The 23,132-nt window shown below is 40.6% G+C and overlaps 1 protein-coding gene across 13 annotated transcripts; it reads right to left on the bottom strand.

Annotated features, from left to right (window-relative positions):
- Positions 1 to 906: 906 nt before the first annotated feature.
- On the bottom strand, positions 907 to 21,278 carry ralgapb (Ral GTPase activating protein non-catalytic subunit beta). Of its 13 annotated transcripts, none has more exons than XM_085144737.1 (33): positions 21,128 to 21,278; positions 19,916 to 20,136; positions 18,389 to 18,591; positions 18,097 to 18,263; positions 17,811 to 17,997; positions 17,346 to 17,477; positions 16,835 to 17,013; positions 16,168 to 16,236; positions 15,549 to 15,700; positions 15,033 to 15,279; positions 14,363 to 14,398; positions 13,305 to 13,506; positions 13,052 to 13,219; positions 12,819 to 12,933; positions 12,444 to 12,591; positions 12,255 to 12,319; positions 12,028 to 12,172; positions 10,529 to 10,659; positions 9,334 to 9,516; positions 9,092 to 9,240; positions 7,555 to 7,742; positions 7,340 to 7,443; positions 7,035 to 7,190; positions 6,817 to 6,882; positions 6,170 to 6,379; positions 5,558 to 5,716; positions 5,241 to 5,406; positions 5,032 to 5,154; positions 4,808 to 4,944; positions 4,615 to 4,723; positions 4,303 to 4,381; positions 3,790 to 3,938; positions 907 to 3,278 (listed from the first exon to the last, which is right to left on the bottom strand). In XM_085144737.1, exons 2-33 carry the CDS (start codon positions 20,090 to 20,092, stop codon positions 3,085 to 3,087), a joined length of 4,695 nt encoding a protein of 1,564 aa, XP_085000863.1. In that variant the 5' UTR covers positions 20,093 to 20,136; positions 21,128 to 21,278; the 3' UTR covers positions 907 to 3,084. The 13 variants fall into 13 exon arrangements, with proteins under 13 accessions (XP_085000863.1, XP_085000864.1, XP_085000865.1 ...); XM_085144738.1 differs by having other exon boundaries at positions 7,035 to 7,187; XM_085144739.1 differs by having other exon boundaries at positions 10,529 to 10,650.
- Positions 21,279 to 23,132: the final 1,854 nt, after the last annotated feature.

Genomic DNA, 23,132 nt, shown 5'->3' with positions numbered 1-23,132 from the left:
GGTACAAGTCATACAGGTATTCTTAACTTTGCTGGCGTTTCTCCTTCTTAGTCAAATACGATACTAGTGAGCTAAACACATACAACGTGTGAGAAACCAGGCGAAATATGACAGTAATCCTAAAACCTTAAAGGTCTTGACTTTCATTGATGTCAAATATTTACCATAACAATGCTCATTTAGGCCCCCTGCCTGTCACAGGAGCTATCCCCACGCGGGGTCTCAGTGTGCGTTAATAGGAGAAACGCGCCCTCAAGTGGTTGCAGGCAAAAATACAACTTTCAAGTCCGGGATGGGCAGGGGGTCATCAGGAACGGTCTACAAGCTCTGATACAAGAAAATTAACTTTTTAATATCATCATTGATTTCCCCAGCAATTCCTAACGTTTGCTTTTTTTTTTTTTTTTTTAAACACGTGGTCACGAAAGGTGTGTATTTTGATGCAATACAAATTCAAATGGTAATCCTCCATTCACCTTGCTGGCAATTAAAGGTTCAAACCTGTGCCAAAAAGGCCTAGACTATGAAGAGAAGCTGTTTTTCATAATCTGGATTTATCAATATTGTTAACCAAATCCTTTTTTGTGTTTTTTTCAGTTGCAGAACATAAATATTTTAACATAGCTTCAGGGCATACAGGCTTATTGGCTGTCACTATCTCAGCCTTGGGTTACAGATAATATCCCTCAAGTATCTTTGCAGTCAGACTGACCCAGTCCACACCAGAGGGCAGGTTCACTCTGCAGGCGGTGCAAATATTCACAGTTAATATTCTAATTCATCTGACAGGTTCTAAACACATCTGCTTTCAGAAAGAAACTCACTGAATAGAATATAAAAAAAATATTAAGAGGAAAAAGATTTCAACCTGTGAAGAAAAAGTCAAATATTATGAATGGAAGGAAATTAAAATGTCAATAATAGTTTTAATTGATGCATGTTACATTCAATACCCATTGCGTTCCTCCCACACACAAAAAAAACGCATACATACATATATTTTTCTGCCATCTCAGATGAGGAATGCAACAACTTGTAAATGCCTTGATCTATCACATATTTACAAATTATCCTCTGCTTCTGTACATGGCAATCCTTAAATATGCTCAAACTTCAGAGGACTTACAGGATACAACGTGTGACTCATTGTATGTAGTTTCTTTGTCTTTCATTGTATGTACTTTCCTTCCGAAAAAGGCATGTGCATACAGCACTGTCATAAAAAGTGAGTCACAATTAGACACGACAGGTTTAAAAACTCCACAACGCGTCCTCTTCATTCATATTTCACAAGATAAAATTCTTCCTTCAGCAGGGTTTTTCTTCCAAAAATGCACAAAAGTACAAAAGAGGACATGTAAGGTAACCAAAGAGAATAGAAAATAAACATAAAATGAACATAAAAATGTGCTCAGTGCATTAAGACTTTCCAATATAACAAAAGAAACTAGAGGTGTTTGCCCTGCTCCATCTCTGTGATAAATAAATTCACATTGTTACAGGCAGACAGTGAGAGGGCTTGAATTAAAACCAAAAGTACAGTGAGAAAAATAAGAGTGAAACTGTATTTTCTTTAAAAAAAAAAAAATTATTATAACATTTGTGAAGGCAAAAGTGCACATTTCTGCAATCCAAACTGAAGATAACTGACATGTTAAATATTATCTCTTCCTGGGTTTACATTTCCAAAGAAAAGAAAAGGAGAAAAAGAAAGAAAATACAGCTTTGATCAGCCAAAATAAAGTCACATAATCCTGTTAGCTACATCAAGTATTTTGGCCTCTGAATCTATCACATAGATTTTGTTTGGAGGAGCGAGACACTTAAAAACTGTGCTCTGGTTCTGCTTCGTAATGAGATACTTGCAACCTTAAAAATGTGGTGATTTCAAATTAGGCCTGAAAACATCAAGCGCAAACTCCAGGAGCTCTGTAGCCGCTCTCACTATCAGTAAACTCTTGTGTTTCCAAGCATTAAGAGTAAACCAAAATCTAATGTCGCGATCGACGTATGTCGTGGCATTTTTGAAACTGTATATCTTAAAGTAACAGGATTCAACCTTAAATGCAACGTGTTGGGCTTTTAGGGGTCTCGGACTCCTTGTAGTGTCAAGTGACTGGCTGGACAAGCAAACGTGGCTGTGTACACACACACACTCTCACTCACACATGCACACACAAAATGTAGTGGCAGCTGTGCAATGGGATGGCCTGGCACAGAGCACGAGTGTCAAAAATGACGTCTACATACAGAAGAAAGCCAGAAGAAAATGATACAAAACTATAAACGTCTCATGTGCTTAGTCAGCTGCTGCGGTGGCCAAGTGTGCGTTCACACTAGGAAGACTAAAGCAGGGTGTGTGTCTGCATGTGTGTGTATGTGTGTGAACGTCGAGGAAGTCTGTCGTCAGATCCAATGACGGGTCAACTTTTAAGTTACCTGCATTGAAGCTATATATACATATATATGTGTTTACGACATTTTAAGGTGGATACAAGATGTTTATCTCCTTGGCAAAAAAAAAATAATAATCCAACCATAAATCTGTTAGAAACAAAAACAGATGAGCAGATCTGGATTTTGGACACAACTCTGTATTACCAAACCTCTTGAAGTTCATTCATATTACAAGGTTCGACGGACAAACTTTTTACAAGTTCAGAAAGGCCAACAGTGTAACTACTGTATTGCGGTTAAAGACAAGCAGAAATTGTTTTGCCACAAAGCGTGAACCTAAAAACGAGGAGCAAAGTTCACTGTTGAACTTCAGCCGTTCAGATCTTCAGTGAGTAGCCGCAACACAGAAATGTCGTTTGTTTTTTCCCACCTTGGCATGGTTTTTGACACTTTGATCTAAGAGTCAAAGGCAAACAGTGTTGATATATGTATTCATATAAATAACAAAATTATACAGTATAAATATAAAGATTCTGTGTGTGCATGTGTGTGTGTCTGTGTGTGTACAAGCACAGTTGTAGGTGGCTTATGAGTACAGAGTAACGGGGGTGTGTGCGTGCATGTGTGTATTGTTGTGTGCGCTTGTGTGCCAGTGTTAGGACAGGACACGGGGGAGAGGGGGGAGGGTTAGAGGTGAGGCTTTCCCTCCCCCACCTCATGGAAAAGCGAGGTGTAAAACTCGGGCTCCAGTTGTTTGTTGCGGTAACGCTGCACAATTTCGGTTATTTTCTGCTTCCGCCTCACGTGAGGAGGGTTGTACAAGTCGCTCTCCAGGCGCTTCCGTCGGCATACGTTGATGACCGTTTGGCGCACGAGGAACCCTGAGAGGCAGACACACAAACAGAAGCTCATCAGTACTCACACGCGACACAGCCAATGTGAGTTACGTGGATTTAGATTATTATGTGTGAAAGTGTAGAGCCACAGATAAAACCAAAACACTTAACTGTGCCATCTGCTGGCCAAGAGTTCCAGCACATTCAACAGAGTAAGACTTTTTTTAATCTCCCCCCAAAGTTAAACTTATTCATCAACACAGGAAAGTTAAATAAATGCCTTAAATGGGTTCTTTCAAAGCCTGGTGATGCAACTAGATAACACAGATGAGCAATACTTTTACATTAGAAACCAGAACTTCTGAGGGAAACACCACGCACTTTCTAAATGGGAGTTTATTTCCTGTGCATTTCCAAGTAAAAACATCCATTGTGCAATACTCATGCGTGCGCATTAATAGTGAGAAAATGATTCCTTGTGATGTATGAAAAAAGCTGAAGTGTGGTAAGGTAAGGATGGACAAGTTAAGTAAGTGGAAGATAAATGAGCAATTACCAAGAGCTCTGCGGCTGACCACCATGCCATCCACCAGAGGAATCACCATGCCAAATTTACCCACAGCACCATGCAAGCGGATCCTGAAGAGTCCCGTCTTCAGAGGGTGGATGAAGATCAAAGGAACGTCTTTTTCTAGTAACCCGGACCTGCAACATTACGAATAAAGTGAAAAGGGAGGCAAAGATAGGATAAGAAGATAGCTACATTTCAAATGTATGTACTCTGTCTATTTAAATAACTGTGTAATTCTGCTGATGGTGAACAAAGGAGCAATGTTTACAAAAAGGCTTTTAATTCATTTTTCTTTCAAGGCACTTGACAACTGCTGTCACTGCTCTGCCACAGTTCCTCTTTTCTGCCTGCTGCATAGCACTTCCTGTTTTGCACATTGGGTTTTGCAGCATTGTTTTTTTTTTGTTCTTCCTTTTTGCACCTGACCAAAACCAATTCAGAAACCACATGTTTTTTTATACCGGCAGGCAAGTGCATTAAGCATAAACCTGTGAATACCTGCAGGAAGTGCTGTTGCTCATGCTAGCTTCCAAGCCCGTGCTGGTTTCCGCTAAAAGGTCGGTCAAAGGGAAGTTCTCTAAAAAAACAAACAAAAAACAAAAAAAACAGAGAAATTAAGACTTTCATGCACATTGATAATTTGGCAAACACCTTCTTACAGAAGCACTAACAGTGCAGAGATGAAGTATTTTATACTGAAATATTTTGTGAGGATAAACCTGCTGGCTGACTATAATCTATGAAGGGGGCTAGTCTTAAATTACAGTATGAGAGGAGGGGTGGTGGGCCAAATGGAGACTTTATACCTACCAATATCATCAAAGCGCTCCACCCAGACCACAAACGCCTTTGTTTCAGGCCCCAGTTGGGGGAAGGATTTTCCAGTCGATGACCTCTTTGCCTTCACTAAAGGACTCTGCTAGATAAAACAGGTAAATTCATTTTGATCAAGCATTACATCAAACATTGCAGGCCACATATACTCACAGAAGCCGAAATCTACCTTTTTAGCGGACTCCATGCTTTCAGAATGGTTGGGGAACAGTTCCAGTGTGAGATTGGGTTGTTTGAGCATACCGGGCATGAGTTCTGAGTTGGTGTCTGCCTCCACCGTGGAGTCACTGTGCACTGAAGACTCCTCTGCCAAATGAGAGCAAATTGCAACTCCAAACCAGCACAGAGGCTTTCAGTATCTTTGAATTCATATTGAAGATCGTGAATACTGACCTGAGTGTTCTGTTAGAGAAGGAACCACAAAGGCGATTTCTGTCAGAGCATCAGCATAGTACAAAACTTTCTTCTCTCCGTTGAACACCGAACCACCAGTGTCCTCCGGTGTACCCGCTTCCTCTGGAAAAACAAATAAAGACTCATTGAGTTACTAATAACATATAAACAGATAAATAACAATTGCGATGACTATCTTAGTGTCTTACCTGCTTGTACATCATTGCTATCAGAGCAGTAATTCACAGACCAACTGGTGTCCAAGTGTCCTGTCCAGCCTGGGTGGCGTCCCACGTCCACAGGCCAGCCCAAGGATAACAGGAACTCCAAGAAGTGGGGCTGGACGCTGGCCGAAGACTCTACATTCCTTAGGATCTAATCACCAACAAGAACAAGATAATGAAAGAGTTTCTTCTTCCTGTTTCTCTTTATGTGTGTAAATAAATAAGTAACTGGAAGAAGTAACTAAGTTAACATCAGTACATTGTAAAGGTAAACAATAATCAATCAATCTGTATTCCCTTACCTCATGACTGCTCTTCTGTCCAGGTTTCACATAGAAAATAAAGACTGTGTCAAAAGGTCGGCAGGGAAGCAAGTCCAGGTAGCTGATGTCATCAAAAAATCCTGGCAAGGATGACTCCAGGGCAATCAGGTGAGGAGGTAGACGACTGTTGTTGGGTTCCTATGAAGGGTTATGTAAACATTATTCTAACAAATACATTTTATTTCACAGATTTAAGTATTTTTTGTCAGGATCAGATTTTTAATATGACCTTTTTTCAAATTAAAGAGCTTTTAGACATCCATCTTTCTTTCATGTACAGCAGTTTAGCACATTCTTGCAAACATGTCTTCATATTATCTCAGCAACTCAAGATCTATACTATCCATTAATGCGATAACATACACTCAAACTTGTGCCGTATTTAAAGTGATACATAAATGTTACAAGATGAGAAATATTAAGATCTCCATCACGACTTTGACGGAATAGTAGAAAGAACAAAAAGAACCAACCCATCGTTTATCTGAAAAAGGCTTTAAATAGAAAGACAATGGAAACCTACCAATTAGCATGTATATTTAATACCGATCAATCAAAGAGTTTGTAATCTGACATCAAAAAGTAACTGACCTTAAGTGCCTCCAGAGACAAGAAGCCAAAGTGGGAGAGGAAGAGACGTGCTGTCTGGAACTCCTGTGAGGGTGGAGGGGGTTTGCAGTCTGTCTGTGGGTCAGGAAAAGGAGTGGACTTCCAGATTTCCTCACTGTGTCGCTCCAAGGCGTTCTCATACTCTATCTGCTTGGTCATCAGATTACGAAGCTTGTCGTGCTGAACTTCCAGCTGAAAAGATGGGGACGGGACATCTTTAAAACAGGGTAGGGTGGGCCTCGTGAACAGTCGTCGACTGCATGAGCTCAACATGAATTGAAGCAGAACCCTCACAGTCCAAACAGATACTGACCCCCAAAGGTGAGAGGAAACGTTATGACAGTGTCATCTGTACTTTATAACCATGGGAAATATTTAATAATGGATCACCCATACCATCAAATGCAATCCAGTACAACAGCCCTTTAGTTTATTAAAGGGCTGTTGTACTGGATTGCATTCTCCAGCCCTTATAAAAGTTTGTTGAGACAGTGTTAGAGAAGCACCAGTAGTTTCACAGAGAAACTGCAAAGGATTGAGAAACCACACAAAATGATCATCATCTAAACCAGATGATTTGACCTATTTAACACAACACCCAATGAGCCCTCCTGTTTTCAACAACTCACACGAGGGCAAATTCTGTTCAGTGAATCTGAAGCTCTCGAATCTTCCTCCCAGCCCATACAAGACACCTATGTTTGTGCAATAACAAACAATACTCTTTAAGATATAACAAATCATGGTTTACCCGATACCTGTAAGAGAATAACTTAATTTTTGTGTTATCAGACATAATGTGGATAGAAGCTTAATTATAGGGTTCGACGGGAAGCTGATCTCTCACCTCCTTACTAACAATGTCATCCAGGTCAGGGATACTGACATCAGCTTTGACAAGAGGGATCTTATCCACCTCCTCAGGGAAGGGCCTCTGTTTCACATTGTACTTAATCCCCACATCATTGTTGGGTGTTGGACGGCCTTCAGGAACAAACACCTGCTGCGGGAGGGGAGAAGAAAACAGATATATAACAGAGATGTGTTATCAGATGTGGTGCTACAAGTTTGACAAAATGGTGCATATGTTTTAGCTAAGTTAGCTTAAAATGTGTTAACTTTAATTAGTATTAATCTAGAGTGCGATCTCACCCTCTGATTAGCCCTGGCCCCTCTTGGTTGATGGAAGAGCTGCATGGTCCAAGCATGTCGACCAGCCGTTCCCCGGATCAAAACTGTCACAGAAGGACTGGGGTCTGTGAGGACAAAAACAGACCCATATTAAAAGCATACCAGACACTTTGTTTTCTCCCAGCATTCAAATTTATTAACTAAAAATATCAAAAGCGAGACAATAAGCTACTGACTTTGCTCATTGCCAAGAGGTTGCTCCAGCATTGCAAGGATGACAGAGTTTTCCAAGACAAAGTAACGGAAGTTACTGGCTCCTGTGGCACTGAGTCTGGCATAGCGAATCAAAGTATCTTCATTCAGCAGGCTGCAAGTAGACGCAGGCCCACTGGGAGACGGGAAGGCCCCCAACACCTGCATGATACTAGGGAGCACCAGGGAAACACAAGAAAGAACATAAATACAAGCAAACTGGGTCAATGAATGCAACATATTTCACTATCCAACAGTCATGTGTATGAAGGTTCAGCAGAAAAAGTGGGCCAGCTACGATGCTGAGGAAGCAGAAAAATAAACAACAGAAGCAACAACACTTTAGCACAGTCATAAAAGATTTTGAAGAAAAACCCTACTTGGTTTATAAGAATCAGTCACAATCCACTTTAGTGTTATCACCAAGACTAATGACGGAAAAGTCATCAGCATCACTATGGGGGTGAATTTCGCTGGCTGACTGACCAAGTCGCAACCCACGGCTATGCTGAGTGGGGAGTTTCCCCTCACAGCCGAGAGGTTTGCTGGATGAGTATCTGGGGCAAAATAGTGCAATTTTATTTACACTTTGTTATAAACTGTTCAGTAAACTCCATTTTTGGACCCAGTTCTGATAGACCTTTATAAACAGGAAGAGTTTAGTCATTGCGCAGCTGTTTTTGTGTGCAGCTGAGATTCTCAGTCTGTGGCTGTGGCTGACTTTGTGGCTGTGCTTTGTCACAGGTAGCTAAATTTAAGTTATATACAAATTTATTGTGTGATTGACTGCCACTGGAGGTGATATCAATCTGTCTAGCCTATCTAGCAAACAAAGGACAATTTACAGTAGACATACTTTTACTAGCTTATCAAGAAGCCAAGGTGCAATACAAGTGTTTAAGTTTAAACATAAGGAGATCCCACAGCAGGAAATCTGGTGTTTGCTGCAGACTGCTGGTCACATCACAAGACTTGGTGATGAAATGGTAACGTAACCATTTACAATGAAAAGGGTTTGAACGGCCAATGGAGCTTAAGCCTTTTTTCCATTAGTACCTAGTCTGATCTTGACCGGACTCCCATTCCATTACAATCCAATACCACCTAATGTGCTTGATTGTGGTTATAGCAATGTAGCCGAGCGTCCCGTGGCGTAATTAGTATGTGACATGAATGCTACAACAAAGCTGGGCGTTGAGGCAACGATATACCTGGTGCTCGGTCTGTGGCTTTTTTGTCAGACTTGGGGACCACAGCGTTGTGTTTTTGTAGCCGTTCCCCTCGTTGCTTGGTTTGTATTTTCCTGAATGAGACGCTCTCATGACTCATCAAGTGATGCCACTGACTGGTGGCATGCAGTCCGTTGATGTCACATTTTTGGATACGATTGCTTGGAAGCCCGGCGGAGTAAGTGCTAAATAAAGTACCTGGCACCAGGTACTATGACCAAATGGAAAACCCTGAAAAGCATGGCAAGCTGACCGGAGTAGGTACTAATGAAAAAAGGGGCTTTAGTCTCACCAGGACAAAGTTGCCTCAGCAGCATCCTTCACTCTCATGGAAGCCGGGTTGTGCTCCTTCTCCCCTTTATGTCGAACCTCTTGCTCCTGACGGGACTTACTGCCTGAGATTCCCAACTCCACAATTTCCAAAACCTCAACCAAACAGTCCTGGAGCAAAAGAAAATACAAAACAATATATAGATTTTCTCTTACCTACCGACATACATGAAAGAGAGAGGGGAAAAAGGTCTTTAGACTTACTTTCTCATCCAACATGTCAGGGTGTTCTGTGAGCCACACACACAGAAACTGGAAGGCAGCTACAATCATGGAGTGGAGGTCTCTGGATTGAAGAGGAGCTGGACGGCTACACTGGAACACAATGTAACCACATATCGAGCTGACAGCACGTTTACGGTCTGCAGAGTCGACCCCCACCTTCACCTGATTAAGACATACACAAAGACACAGGAAAAAAAATTTCTATATTAGATACATTGGTTTGTGGTTTGTTTTATGCAACTGTGAAAAAACTTGGTTTAAAAATGTTGCCCTTTTTTTTCCAAAATGACAACATATTTGATTATGAGTCGAAAAGTATGTAAAGGAACAGTCAAGTCAAGTTGCTTTATTGTAATTTCAACCATGTGCAGTGGTACATTACACAGTGAAGCGAGACAATGTTCCTCCAAGACCCTGGTGCTACATATAACAGGTGATCAACACATGACTAAATAAAGTGCAAGTGTGCAAAAATGGCAAAAGTTGCAAAAACAAAAAGACAAAACAAAGCAAAAACAGTGCAACACCAGACAGAACAGAATGATACAAGCACAAGACAGTGCAGACACAACAGTGCAACAAAAAAGTGCAACAATGAAACTGGGTTGTGCCAAAAGACAAGAATATTGTCTTTTCTATACTCGGAATTCTGTATCAAGTAGAATATTGACATATTAATTGCTCATGCATTTTGGCAGTGTGATTGCAAACACAAACTCCACAGTCATTACAAGTTAGAGAAACTCTCTTTACAATAATCTGTGGTACAATGTGAGGGCAACTCCCTTATTCTGAGCTAGGAAATTAACTGACTGAAGGTGGCAAAAAAACACCCAAATGTATCACAAGTCCTCTGTGAAGCTGCACTGTGTCATTTGGGAATGGGGTGTAATAACTATCGGTATAAGTTAGCACGCCCTACACGCAGCTGGTTTCGCTTGCCCCCATAATAGGCCCAGACATTTTATTAAGGGTGTTCCTGGAATAGAGCTCTTTCAAAAACTCTTCTTTTTTTTTTTTTAATTGATTTTTTTAAGTTTTTAAGACTACAGTAACTAAAGCTATTGAGACCTGAGTAACATTGGTGTACTGGAACACCGCAGTTTTATCTTAGCTAGTCCAGCTAGTAATGACTGCACATTCTTACACTGAGCTTCTATGGTGTTCAAGTTACCTTGGCCAGTCCAGCCAGCAGTTCCAGGGCAGCGAGTGAAATGCTCATGTCTTGCCTCCACTGGGAGTTGAGCCTCTGAGTGACCAGGTGGATGCTGCGCACCAGCAGGCCTGCCGCAGTATCTGGAAGAGCTAGATCATATAACACCCCAAAATACCAAACACTGCAAAGAATAGAGCAATGCAGGATTAAGGCACCAAAGCTAGAAAGTCACACAGAAAGACATTTCTGAATGCTCAGGTGTTAGCAGATATTGCTTTATATTAACATACAACATGCATTAAAGGTGAAAGAATACAGCAAAGCACACAATCCTGAGCAAATTACAGGCAGAGTAAAGAAGAGACGGCAGTAAACAAGCTGCTGAGGAACAGAACTGAGTGATGTTAGCATTTTTACATCAAAATAGCATTTTCAAATTTTATTTTAACAAATAATTAGGAGACTTTTTTTAAAAAAAACAGAGGAACACTGAAATTTTTAAAAATTACTTAACATTTATCACCCAATTACATTAAATATATGTAAGTGGAAGGAAAATTCCAGTTCATCTGACAAAAGACTTTCCTAGTTTGAGCTACTATTTACAGGGGCTAAAAACTTTGAAAACAAAGAGTCCTAAGACTGATTTTCAACAACAATGTAAAGTCCACTATTTGGACACCTTTGTCCCAGAAAAGAAATTTTACAAGTGGAAGCAACACAACCTTGTGTGAGGTATGTGACACAACAACAATCTTCTTTACTTCCGTTTTTTACTACAACCTCTGTTACAAAGAACTCTGCACCGTCAAGTGTTTTTTTAAGAGATAATGTTAAGAAATTAAATGAGCGGACCAGAACAGAAAATGACTAGAAAACCCAAATAACACTGAAATGGCTGCAGCATTTATAACAACAGATGACTCACTCTAAAGCATTGCTTTTCCTGTACTAAGCCTCACAACACAATGCTATAGTCCTACAGATGTGTCTCACAGGAACCAAGCAATCCCTTCCCCCAGTTTCCTGCTGGAAAACGACTGCCTATGTGAAGCACTGTTCACTGAAAACAGACATAAATTTGTGCAAAAAGGAAAAAAATAAAATGAAAACAAAACATCACTCAGCCCTGCACAGTAAATACTACATTTGAAATCCATCTTATTGGGCAACATTGTTGCAACCAATCATTAAGAGAAAACAAATGCAAATCAAAGCAGAAACTCCACCCACCCCAATCCCAAATTCTTCTTAAACAACATCACAGCAAACACTTTACATCACCTACAAAGATATTTTACCCAACGCTTCTTAACTCTGCATACCACTTTAACCACGTTAGCTATAAAAAAAAAAACACAAACGAGTCAACAGGAGCTGGAAGCTAATGAGAAATCAGCCAGGGATCATTAAAAATAATCTTACAGCAAACCTGCTATCTGACCAAATAAAGTATTATTGTGTTAATTCATTAAGCACAAAAATATTAGTGTATGTTCAGGAGCGGCATGTCCTACCATAGTCACGGAGAAGCGCCTGTGCAGGGCGTTCAGAGTCTGGGCTGGTGGCCTCCGTGCTGCCTCCACTGTTGAAGCTGATGCCACTGTTGGTACGGCTGTGACCCTGAGTCCTCAGGGTTGAGTGGCTGCCATCTATGCTCCCCTGCCACCGAAAAACACAGAAATCTTAATGCCCAGTCCAGCTTGTAGCACCGTAAACATTAACTAATTAGCAGAAAGCTTACTGTTTCAGTCTGGGCGCCTATGGACTCTAATAAAGCTGAGTCTTGAACAATATTTAGCATTGCACCTGAAAAAAGGGATAAAAAATAATAATTAAACAAAAATAAAACAATTTTACACAATCATAAAGTACAAACAATATACAGAGTTAAAATAACTGCAATCAAATATATGAAGCTATCAGCAAATACCCAGTATGAGCTGTGTGTTGGTGGGGTCAGTCTCTGTCTGCAGAGCTCCTATGAGGACATTGACAAGACGCAGCCTCAGTGAAAGGAAAGACACAGGCTGGTCATGAGGCCAGCCATCTTCCTCGTTGAATTTTCCCTCCAACAGAACCTAAAGAACACAGAGTCAGTGTGGTTAGCAACCTTGATTAACTTTAAACTCTACAACAAGAAAAGGGCTTGTTTTATGGTTATGTAATCATCAACAGGTTTTAAAGAGTTTAATATTTGAAGAAAGAGCCACCGATGTGTGTACAATACACAGGAAATCAGTGGCATCACAGCAGTAAGCAAGACTGTTACTATCAGCTTAAAGATAAACATCGCCAAAGTCATTACCTCTGATTTGATGTTGCCAAAGTGATGTGGCAGTGGGAGCATAGCAAGCAGGATGTTGATGGAGGCTCTCCTCAGATCAGTAGGATTTACATACATCTTAAATTTGGACAGTTCCCTAACAAAAATAATGGAGACATGCTTTAAGTAATATAATTGATTTCTAACATAACACATTTACATGACTGAGTAAAAACAAATAATGGTCTCAAATGAAAGTAAACTACCAGTCTAACCTGTCTGGCACAATGGTCTCCAGCGCAGCTATGAAGTAGGGCACCACCACATTGATGCCCTTTAGGTCAGTACAGAAGAGAGAGGAAGAGTTGAGAATGATAGAAGCCAAAACTGGTCTACAGATGAAATCAGAAATCTGCAGACCCTGAATCAGGACCATGTAGAACCTGCAGAAAAGGAAATAAGAAAACCATATCACTGTTAAGAAGATGGCAACAAAACCAGATAAATTTGGCAAAAAAAAGTATATACCTCGACAGGTAAACTGGTAGAATCTCCTCTCCAGTTTTTTTGCTACAGAAGATGCGACACAGAGTCCCACAGGCCTCAGCCCGTCCTGCTTCATAGCTCTCTGGGAACTCATTGGCATCAAACATTGGGTTGTTCACCATGGAGTCAGTGGACATTTGGGAACCCTTCCTCCTCAGCTCCAAGGACACTTGAGTGGCTATCGCTGTACAAAGTGTGAAAAAAAAGAATGAAAGAACCCTGAATTGCATTGCAGTCCTCAGTTTTCATGCATGTATGACAAAACAGGCAAAAGCAGACAAAAATATACTATATGCACACTAGAACGAAAAGTTAACAGTAAAAATTCAAAAACATAAAAGCAACAAAAAGCAGATATTAACTCACTATCACAACAAGAGAAAGGAAGGGCTTTATTAACTGCAAACACACACTCACATCCTTTAATAAAAGCATTCAATAAAGGGAACTCTGACACAAAGAGTTTGCCATAGAAGTTCTGCCTATCACCAGCACAAAGCATGAATAAGTTGTAGTGTGCTCGTACTAAAAACGTGTCAGGCGTTCACTGCTGCAGGAACATAAAGCAAAATCCCTGTGTCAGCATCCCTCAATGCTGCAATCATATGACTGTCACATTCACTTCATGCATTGAGGCACTAAACCAATAAAAAAATATATAATTCAAAACTGAAGTGAACTGATAACATCAAAAAGAAAATACAAGAAACAATGCTAAACTCGAGGGGAGTCTGAAACACAATAGTACGGATTAGCGTGACTCAAAGGAAAAAGAAAATGGCAACTTAAATGGGGTGGTACTGTCACAAACTGGCAACGTTAATGTCGAGACAAGTGGTCAGTTTGGTGAAACCCATTCCATCAACCTCTGGAGAAACGCTGAAAGAATGCTGGTGAACTTTTATATATGGCGAGGAGTTGGAACAGAAAACGATGGTGATGATGACGATGACCATGAGGAACTCAACTCAAAAGCAAGAAGATTTTGTCAAGAAACGCAAATCAAGTGAGGGGGAAAAAAAGCTGCCATTCCTACTTACAAGATTTATAAGAAAGGAGAATTTGGATAAAAGAGGCTGCAAGATAACAGAAATAGTGGAGAGAGAAAAAAAAAAATCAAAGCAGATCCAATATTTTGGGATCAATTCATATCAGGCATGAATTGTGTGGTTTTTCTTTTTTACTCATGACTTCTGACCATTACAAATTTCTTACATTAATCAGACATGATAGACACGTGCAGGACACTACACCAAAAAGAGAAATGTGAGAAGAGCCAAAGAGGGCCAATTGCAAACGCTAAAAAGTGTATGTGCTGTCATTAACTCTTAGCGCCGCTGCCAGTAATGATTGTACCAATTAAATGACTGTATGAATTCCTTAGGATAGGGTTAAAGCCTATATGTAGTTTGAACCAGGTCTAAATTGTTGGTCGATGCAAATGGATTAGAGTCAGCTGGAAATCTCATACGAGGCCACTTCTAACCAAGCCCTCCACACACAGAAAGGCCCAACAGAGTTTCAGAGAAAATGGTGAAAAAACAAAAAAGATATCCCAACAACAGAGTACAAATTTTTCAAAAAATTAAATTAAAAAAATAATAATAATAAAGACCAAAAAACACAGAACTCCATATGAACACATACTTATGAACACCGACTTGCCCATGCATAATTTTAAACAGCGTGAGACGTCGCTTCGCTTCTTACCAGTCATGCTGGGGTCTCGGCTGAGGCCGCTGTGGAGCTTACAGTGGACGAGAGCAGCGTCGAAAAGCCACTGGCCAAACAGGTTGAGGATGCTGTTGACCTTCGGTCGTGCTGGGGCTGGCAGGGGCCGAGACTCCCAACTGCTCTGGTTGGGGCTGGAAAGAAGGGTCGGGGAGGACGAAGTCTGCTGCTGCTGCTGCTGCTGCTGTTGCTGCTGCGATGTTTTGTTTGGCTGACCACCACTGCCCTACAGGGTGCGGTGGGAATAGAAAAAGATATCTCAATAGGCTGAAAACAGCTTGACTAGTTCAAGTAAAAGATCACAAGATTTGAACAAGTGTACTGAAATACTGCCTACAAAGATAGATAGATACTGCAGCTTCAGCATGGAAAGAATAATGTGCCAAGTTCAAGTATTTAACTCTTTTCTGTCTGCAGACCAACAGAAAGCTAAGATCTAAACATCTAACAGTTACACTTATTGTTCTGCATCTCTGTAGCAGTTACAGAACTTACAGCTGAGCTCTTGCTTGTAGTTTTGGTGACCACCGTGTGGCGCTGCTTGCGGCTATGAGGAGGTGTGGTGTTGGTGATTGAGGGCGGCGGCGACATGCTAATTCTGTTGACTGGAGTGGGCGGGGCACTGTCAGCCCTGGGACGTGATATGCCTGGTGACAGAAAAGTAAAATGAGTCGGGGTATAATAGTCCAATTTTCCTCAGAAATCTGGGGGTGGGGCGGTGTCATCTGATTAGCCTGGCAGCGAAAAAAATTAAAAAAAATAAATCAGCAACCACTGTTTTCCCCCCCAGGGAACAGACCATGTTTTGGGTAAATATAATCATTTTGAAGCCGTTTTCCATTTACAGTATTATTTAATGTACGTGAGTTGATCATAGACAGCATTGATTCACAGACATGCAAGACAATAGTTAGATACAAATCACCAATTACTGATTTCCATTTTGATTTTCCATTTTCATGCCTGCAGGAGTCCCCCCTGATGATCTTGTAGTTTAGTCTGAATATCTGACATATATCACTTGTGAGTCTGAGTATCATCACCAACAGTGAATGGACCGATCCACTAACATGCCCAGAGCAAAACATTATATCGTATCAGCTGATGTCTGTACCATGAGAGAGCGGCACTGGACAAAAAGTGAACACCCTCTCCCGTACAGCTTTCTTTTCAACAGAGACACCTACAGTGTAAAGAGAAAAATACACACGGGTATGTTTCTATTGAAATCTTTAAACAGGTATTACTGACTGACATCCTCCATCTTGAGATTACTCAAAGGTAGTAAGAGAACAACACTGGCAAAAAAAATACATTTTAAATCTTTTTCTCTCTATAAATTACAAATAACACAAATTTCCATCTACGCTATAAAACCCATCAGAAGTGTTTGGCTTTACTGTTTGTTAAAGACAAGATTCTACAGATTACGATTACAGGATGAAATTGAATTTAGAGCGACTTAAACTTTTTGCCAAACAGATCACAATAAAAACCAGCTGCTTACACTTCTGTCAAAGTAACGCTTTCTTTTGCAGCAGTTTCTCAAATAATTTCTGGCAACAATAACATGTGGGGATAAATTCCTAAAGCAGGTAGCTGCCACAAAAGCAGGAACAACATATTTCTTAAACATAATCCATTAAATAATGGATTGCAAAAATGGTCTCCAAGCTGAAGTTGCTTTATCATTCATCTCTTAAGTATATCCTCTGCTTCATTTTGAATGTCTTAAATATCACTCAACTGAGCTTTTCATCTTAACTCAGGATTCCTCTTACCCAAGAAGGCATCCACCAAGCAGCTGACACCCCTCATGGCCCTGAAGAAGATCTGGGGTAGTTGTTTCAAACATGGATGCAACACCACTTCATGGGGTATGCCGCTCGAATTGAGAAACTGTTCCTGAAACTTTGGAGTGGTGCTTACTACTGCGGGGTTGCTCAGGTCCACTGGGTTGCTGGAAACAAAAAGGAAAGCAAACGTAATAATGGATTAAGCCAAATGTTTAAAAGTGTTGCTAAATCTTTCTTGAATAAATGTGACATAAGGTTGGGTAGACGAAGGAAGTAAAAGGAAATAAAGGAGGGAACGACAAATGAAATAACATTAAAAAAAGCCAGACATGAAAGTTTGGATGCAGTTAAATAGACTTGAACTAGAGCAGATAGGGAACTTCAACTTCCCCTTAAATAAAACAAACAAACAAACACCATGTATGTCGTTTAGAAAGAGGAAAGAACATGTCTTTTTCAAGCAAAGGCATTTTTATACAGTTGAGGCAATAAGCACCTGAGCATGTGTAGAAAGCGGTACCACGTCTGGGCCACGCAATCATTGTCCATCTCTAAAGGAATCAAATTGGCATCCTCATCAGGAACTTTAAAAGGTGGGAAGGATGGTCCATGAGTAAACCGCAGGAGTCTGAAACGAAGAAATGAGACAGGAATACACAGACTACATTAACAGAGACCTCGAAAAACCAAACCACATTTCATCCCTTGAGATGTTCTACTGGGCTGTTAATGCAGCCACTTTCAGTTGCTGCTTGTTTGTGAATTTCTTTGCCTTCAGTAACTGCAAAGCATGCTCTACTGGTCTGAGGTGGAGAGACTGCCTTCTCCATTGAAGAAGGCAGTCTCTCCAAAAACTGTCACTGTCCAACAACCTGTGGACCTAACTACATATAGATATCATAATTCTAACAAAATCTTTTACCACTGAAAACACAAAAGGTTGAACTGAATCCAATCTAACCTGGAGGTCAAAGCACAGGCTACTCTGCTCCACTGCTCTACAACAGGAGGATGATGTCTCCAATTGGCCAGCATCTCCCTTGCTGTCTTCCAATATGGCGGCGTAGGAAAGCAGCGGGCACACGCCAGCAGCCACACCTCAAACAACACTGCCATCAGTTTCTCTGCCAGCTTCTCAGCTACCCCCACTGAAAAAGGGAAAAATAGGGGGGTATTATAACTAATCATCACAAATAATAACCAAGTAGATAACGAAGGAAGAGTTTAGGAGAGCAAGGGTTGTTTACCTCCAACTGTGGGTGGTGCGAGCAAGGTGTCATTGATGCGAAGAAGGAAGAGCAGCAGCACCTCCCAGGTCTCTCTCACCATGGAAACGGACTCTCGTGCCAGCTTCTGGACTGCAGTCAGAACCTGCTGGCAAAGCCTGATGTGGTTCAGACTATGCTGCTCAGGCCTGGAGGGAGAAACAGCTTGTTTGAAATGAGGGAACATGAAAGCAATATAAGCAGTCCAAGATTTTAGTGAAAAGGCATTCATCCTTAAATTCAAGCTAATGGGAAATAAAGTTTTTAGACATACCTTGGTACAAAGACGTTGTAGAGATGCTTTAGAATAGTCTGGACATACATGTTGGGCTCCTTCACCACAGGCTGAGGCATCGAGTCCCTAGGCGACACCAGGGCCATCATCCAGTCTGTGTACACGTCCACACACAGCTTGACAGTGTCCCCCTCTAAGGGGAGGGTCAGGCCATAACAGAGCACCTCCATAGTCCATTTCACCTGGGAACCAAACCATTGTTAGATATTTTATTATAAGTAATTATCTTATATTTGCAGAGAAGCTACATCACCCAATCCTAATGAAATGAGGAAGAATGGCAACAGTTTTTACGTTTAGAAAAGCTCCTTGTATCCTACAAATACAATCAAAATATGCCCCCGCCCCCACCCAACATAAACCTGCATACTTAACAAGTATTCAGTCAGTTTCCAGTGATATTTTGCATAATTTCCCACAATGGTTTTGTGTAAGAATCCTGCAGAGGTCAGTATGGCTAAGTATTCCTATCCATGCTCTACCCTCAGCAAGAAGCGGCATTCAAAGCAACAGCAGCACTTCAGATGCATGGTGCACCTGAGTAATGCTGATGTATTTTTAACCCAAGGCAGCTCCACTCGCATCACTTCCTGACACACGCTGTCACATCATTAATTGAAGCAGCTGCTTTACTGTGAGCTCTGCCATTAACTTTCTCACAGTGGTGTGTCAGCAGACGTTCCAGTGTTTATGGGGATCATGCAAAGAAAGAGATCAGAGCTGTATCTGGTTTACATTTATAGCTAACTGTTTAAATTGGCCCGTGTCAAGTTGTGTCTAGCCTACACATAAGCTTAAGGTGTCACGAATACTGTACATTACAGGATTAATTGTGTGTGCTTTGTTGTTTTGTCATATAAAAAATATTATTTGCAGAGTACCTTCTTCTCATTTCTTGCATAATGTGCACTTAATGTGTTCAAAAACATCAACCATTTAATAGAAGCAACAGATAGAGTGTTACTTAGATGGTTTCTTCTATCAGTCAGGCCTGCATATGCAAGAGTAGCTACAAAACAGATAGTCCTGACACCCTTACTGAGCACTGTGCAGCAACATCAGCAACAGAATGATAGTGGAAGATGAAGAAAACAAAAAGAGGGAGTCCAGATTCTGATAATGATATAAAAATGTATTTAGAACCTTTATTTTAAATATGGTGACCCAAACCCCATAATTACTTTATTATCATGTACTACACTTTTCATCACCTATGAATGTAGTTGGTGCTACATATTTAAGTGGATAATCTTAGACCAGTTTTTCCCACACTCTCCTAAAGAGCCACACATACAAAAATATATGGACCACAGTATGTTCTAATTTCTATTTTTCTATGTAAATAATCATCAGCAAAAAAAACAACAGCACACTGATACCACTAAAAGTACTCATGTGTTTACTTAGCTCTGGTAACTGGAGTTAAAATGTCATGGTGATAGACATGTAGGCCGGCAGACTACCAAAGCATTAAAATGACATGCTTGTAGTTGACCCTTCTCTTACCTCTTTGTCTGTTTTGAGGATGTTCTCTGTGGCAACTGGGCTTACAGCTGTGCCCAGAGGTTTGACCACAGCATTTGCCACCTCTGTGCCCACACTTGGGGGATAGGTGTGCAAAACACTTAGGTGGCCCTGGTCACTCTGCACCACCAACTGCAACGAGCGCCACTCGGAGTACATGCTGCTGATGTCTACTGTACTCTACTCACACCTCCTGCCTCCACCTGCAGACACACAAATCCAGAGGGAAGCTTAATACGGAAAGTTAGGCACACTACCAATCGGCTACTTGCCCAAACTATAATACCAGCGTGGATACAGTCGTGCTACTTGTGAACTGCTGTTACATTGCAAACAGAGAAATGGTCACACCTCTTTCACTGTTTAGGTCTTGACCACCACAGCAGTTTTTCAGCTTTAACTTGTTTGACTGGTTTGTCAAACAAGTTGACCAACCAATGAAAATGCGTAGTTCACACATTTTGGAATTTGTAATTAAATGTTTTGTTAGCTACAACAAAACACGTATTAGTGAAAGTAAAATGAGTGTGGACTAACTGCGGGTTAGTTCTTTAAAAAAAAAAAAGAAAAAGAAGAAGACTGCAGCAAAACCTTATAAGGAGTCTGTTGTCGTACTTCTTGATATGTGCCGTGACAGGAAAAAAGATCCAAACAGCCTAGATATGTCATGTTTTGGCTAATGTTACGTTCTCTCCGGTAAGAGAAAACAAAAAGTATTACGGCCAACATTGCAAAGGTTGGATGCGGGTTTTGTTTTGCACTGAAGCCTTAAACTAACAACAGGAACGAAACATTTGTGCCCTACACTTCGGCTCGGTAATACCAAGCCGAGGAATAACCAGGAAACGGTTCTGAAAACGAGCAGATTGCTAACGATGGCTAGCATTGACATCAAAACATCTTCCTCATATTGTAGATGACATTATATGAAATTAACGACTTCGTTGTCTCTATGAACAAGTCAAGAAACTAACGGTAATAAAAACCGCTTGCGATAACTTATCGATTATCCCAAACTACACTGCAGTAGATCCGATGTTGCTTGCTAGCTAGCTCAGCTAATGCTCACTACGCTAGCCTATTCGTTGACATTAGCTAGATTAGCTGGCTGTCATTTGTGCTAGCTAACTATCCAACTTTGCAAGGACGCTAATGTTTACTAAGCGGATAGCTCAGCTACTTTTTTCCATTTACCTTGACCAGCTGGAAATGATGTCATAACAGAGCTCTGAAACTCGCAGTTTGTGCTTTCTGTATATCCTGGTCTAAACTATAACAGCCTCCATCTTTGCAATGTCAAGGCTTGGTTATTGCAGCTTTACGGGCTAACGGGAAGCAAGATCCGTAGGTTGACGCCCTCTACTGTTTGGTACAGTCTATCGGACCCGATGCAGCCCTCAGTTCATTCAGTTAATAACACAATGTTTTTGTTTCTTTGTTGTTGTTGTTTTTTGGGCGGGCAGATACTATTTGTGAATGTACTTATTTTGTTTCACTATGCTCCGATTAACTATAACTAAAACCTCTGCGTGATGCATTACTATTTTTTAAGGAAGTAAAGGCATGGGAGTAGGCGAGGCATGCTTTGGTTTTGCTAGTAAAATGTGAAATAGGTGGAGCAGTTTATTGACACAAGTACAATGCAAACGTCAATGTAAATACAGCGTTGATAGCAAAAATGTAATTTGTACAATCCCAATTCGCTTGGTATGAGCATCTTTATTCTTCACTTCAGTCTGAACTCTTCTATGCCAGCTTTCTTGGCCTTTTTTAAGTAGCACTCCGGGTTTGTTAAAGGAGATGCATGGAGGGCTGACATCCAAGTGGAGATACCGGAGGCGGACTGAGACACTGTATGTTTAAAAGCCCAAAGACAATCAATTAATACAACCATGAAACTCCTCCAATATAAGTGGTTGATAAGAAGTTACATAACCCCAGTCAAACTGAATCGCTGGTCGCCTGTCATTCCAGATAGCTGTAGTAAAAACTGGAAATCAATCACACAAACTCTATCAAAGATTGTTGGAGTAAATATACCTGTTGAAGCAAAAAATGTGTGTGTTGGGTATATATCCAAAGAACGGTGATTTTAGCTCCAGACAGCTAAAATTAATTGACTTTGGACTCCTGCAAGCCAGGCGGTTAATACCTTTGTAATGGAAGAAAATGGATGTACCCTCAAGTCATATGTGGGTAAAGGAGATGGCATCATATATTGTATTGGAACGACATACTTATATTATCAGAGGAAAGGGCGTAGATTTTGAAGAAATAGGGTTACCTTTAGCTGAGTTTCTGAGACATTATGAAGTGAATTAATTTAGAAAATGATACTTGGTGCTGAGTTTTTTTGTTTGTTTGTTTTTAGTTGTTTCTCTTCTTGCTTTGTTTGTTTTATTTTATTATTATTATTATTTTTTAATCTATATTTGTTTATTTTGGGGACTATGATGTTTAATATAAATCTTATGTTAACTGTACTACTATTCTTTGCTTGTTCTGTAATATAAAACTCAATAAACATACTATTTATTTATTTATTTATTTTTTTTAAAGTCCCCCAGAAGGCACAGAACCAGCTTTTAATGAACAGCTGAGCATCCAACATCTGCATGGAGGAGAGGAAGGCACTCACATTGCTTAGTAAAAACAACAGCGTTTTCATCTTTCCGGGAAGCTAGGGCAGGTGCACGGATTTGCTAAACCAGAAAGACTATCATGAGAAAATTCTGTCACTGCTCAGTGATAAAAATACTTATGAGCCCCTGAAAAGAGATCCAGGAAGTGGTTACAGGAAGAGGGTGATAGATTGTCTGTAGCAGTTAGAACAAGACAATGTTATTGACCAGCCCTCATAACACAGGCTATAACCGGGGGAAGCTACATCAAGTATGGTTCACCGAAGATATATAAACAATGTGTACCTTAAAGACCAATTGTCTGTATGATCAACTCGGTCACCTATAACATCTCAAAGTTTCTGGCTTTTGATCTTTTTGATTGACTTTTGATCCTCAACCAATTGGTAGGCAGCTCTAAACACCACATCAAGAACATCATTATGGAGGCAAGTGAAACAATGGTCTCGTATGATGTAACATTTCTCTTCACCTGCGTTTGAGTCACTGAAGTGGAGGTAGCTCACGAGGAATAACAGGACCTCTCTCAGCACCTACCGAGCGTGTTTTACTCTTAG

This window comes from Neolamprologus multifasciatus, chromosome 20 (assembly GCF_963576455.1).
Source record: "Neolamprologus multifasciatus chromosome 20, fNeoMul1.2, whole genome shotgun sequence".
NCBI classification, from domain to species: domain Eukaryota; kingdom Metazoa; phylum Chordata; class Actinopteri; order Cichliformes; family Cichlidae; genus Neolamprologus; species Neolamprologus multifasciatus.
This window is presented reverse-complemented; position numbering and strand designations above follow the sequence as displayed.

Excerpts from the sequence above, each read along its gene's own strand:
- ralgapb (XM_085144737.1), bottom strand. The coding sequence starts at position 20,092 with ATGTACTCCGAGTGGCGCTCGTTGCAGTTGGTGGTGCAGAGTGACCAG. Across the intron at positions 13,220-13,304 it reads CTACCAGTTTACCTGTCGAG|GTTCTACATGGTCCTGATTC; the intron begins GTATATACTTTT and ends CCTTTTCTGCAG. Across the intron at positions 4,382-4,614 it reads GGAGCGCTTTGATGATATTG|AGAACTTCCCTTTGACCGAC; the intron begins GTAGGTATAAAG and ends TTGTTTTTTTAG.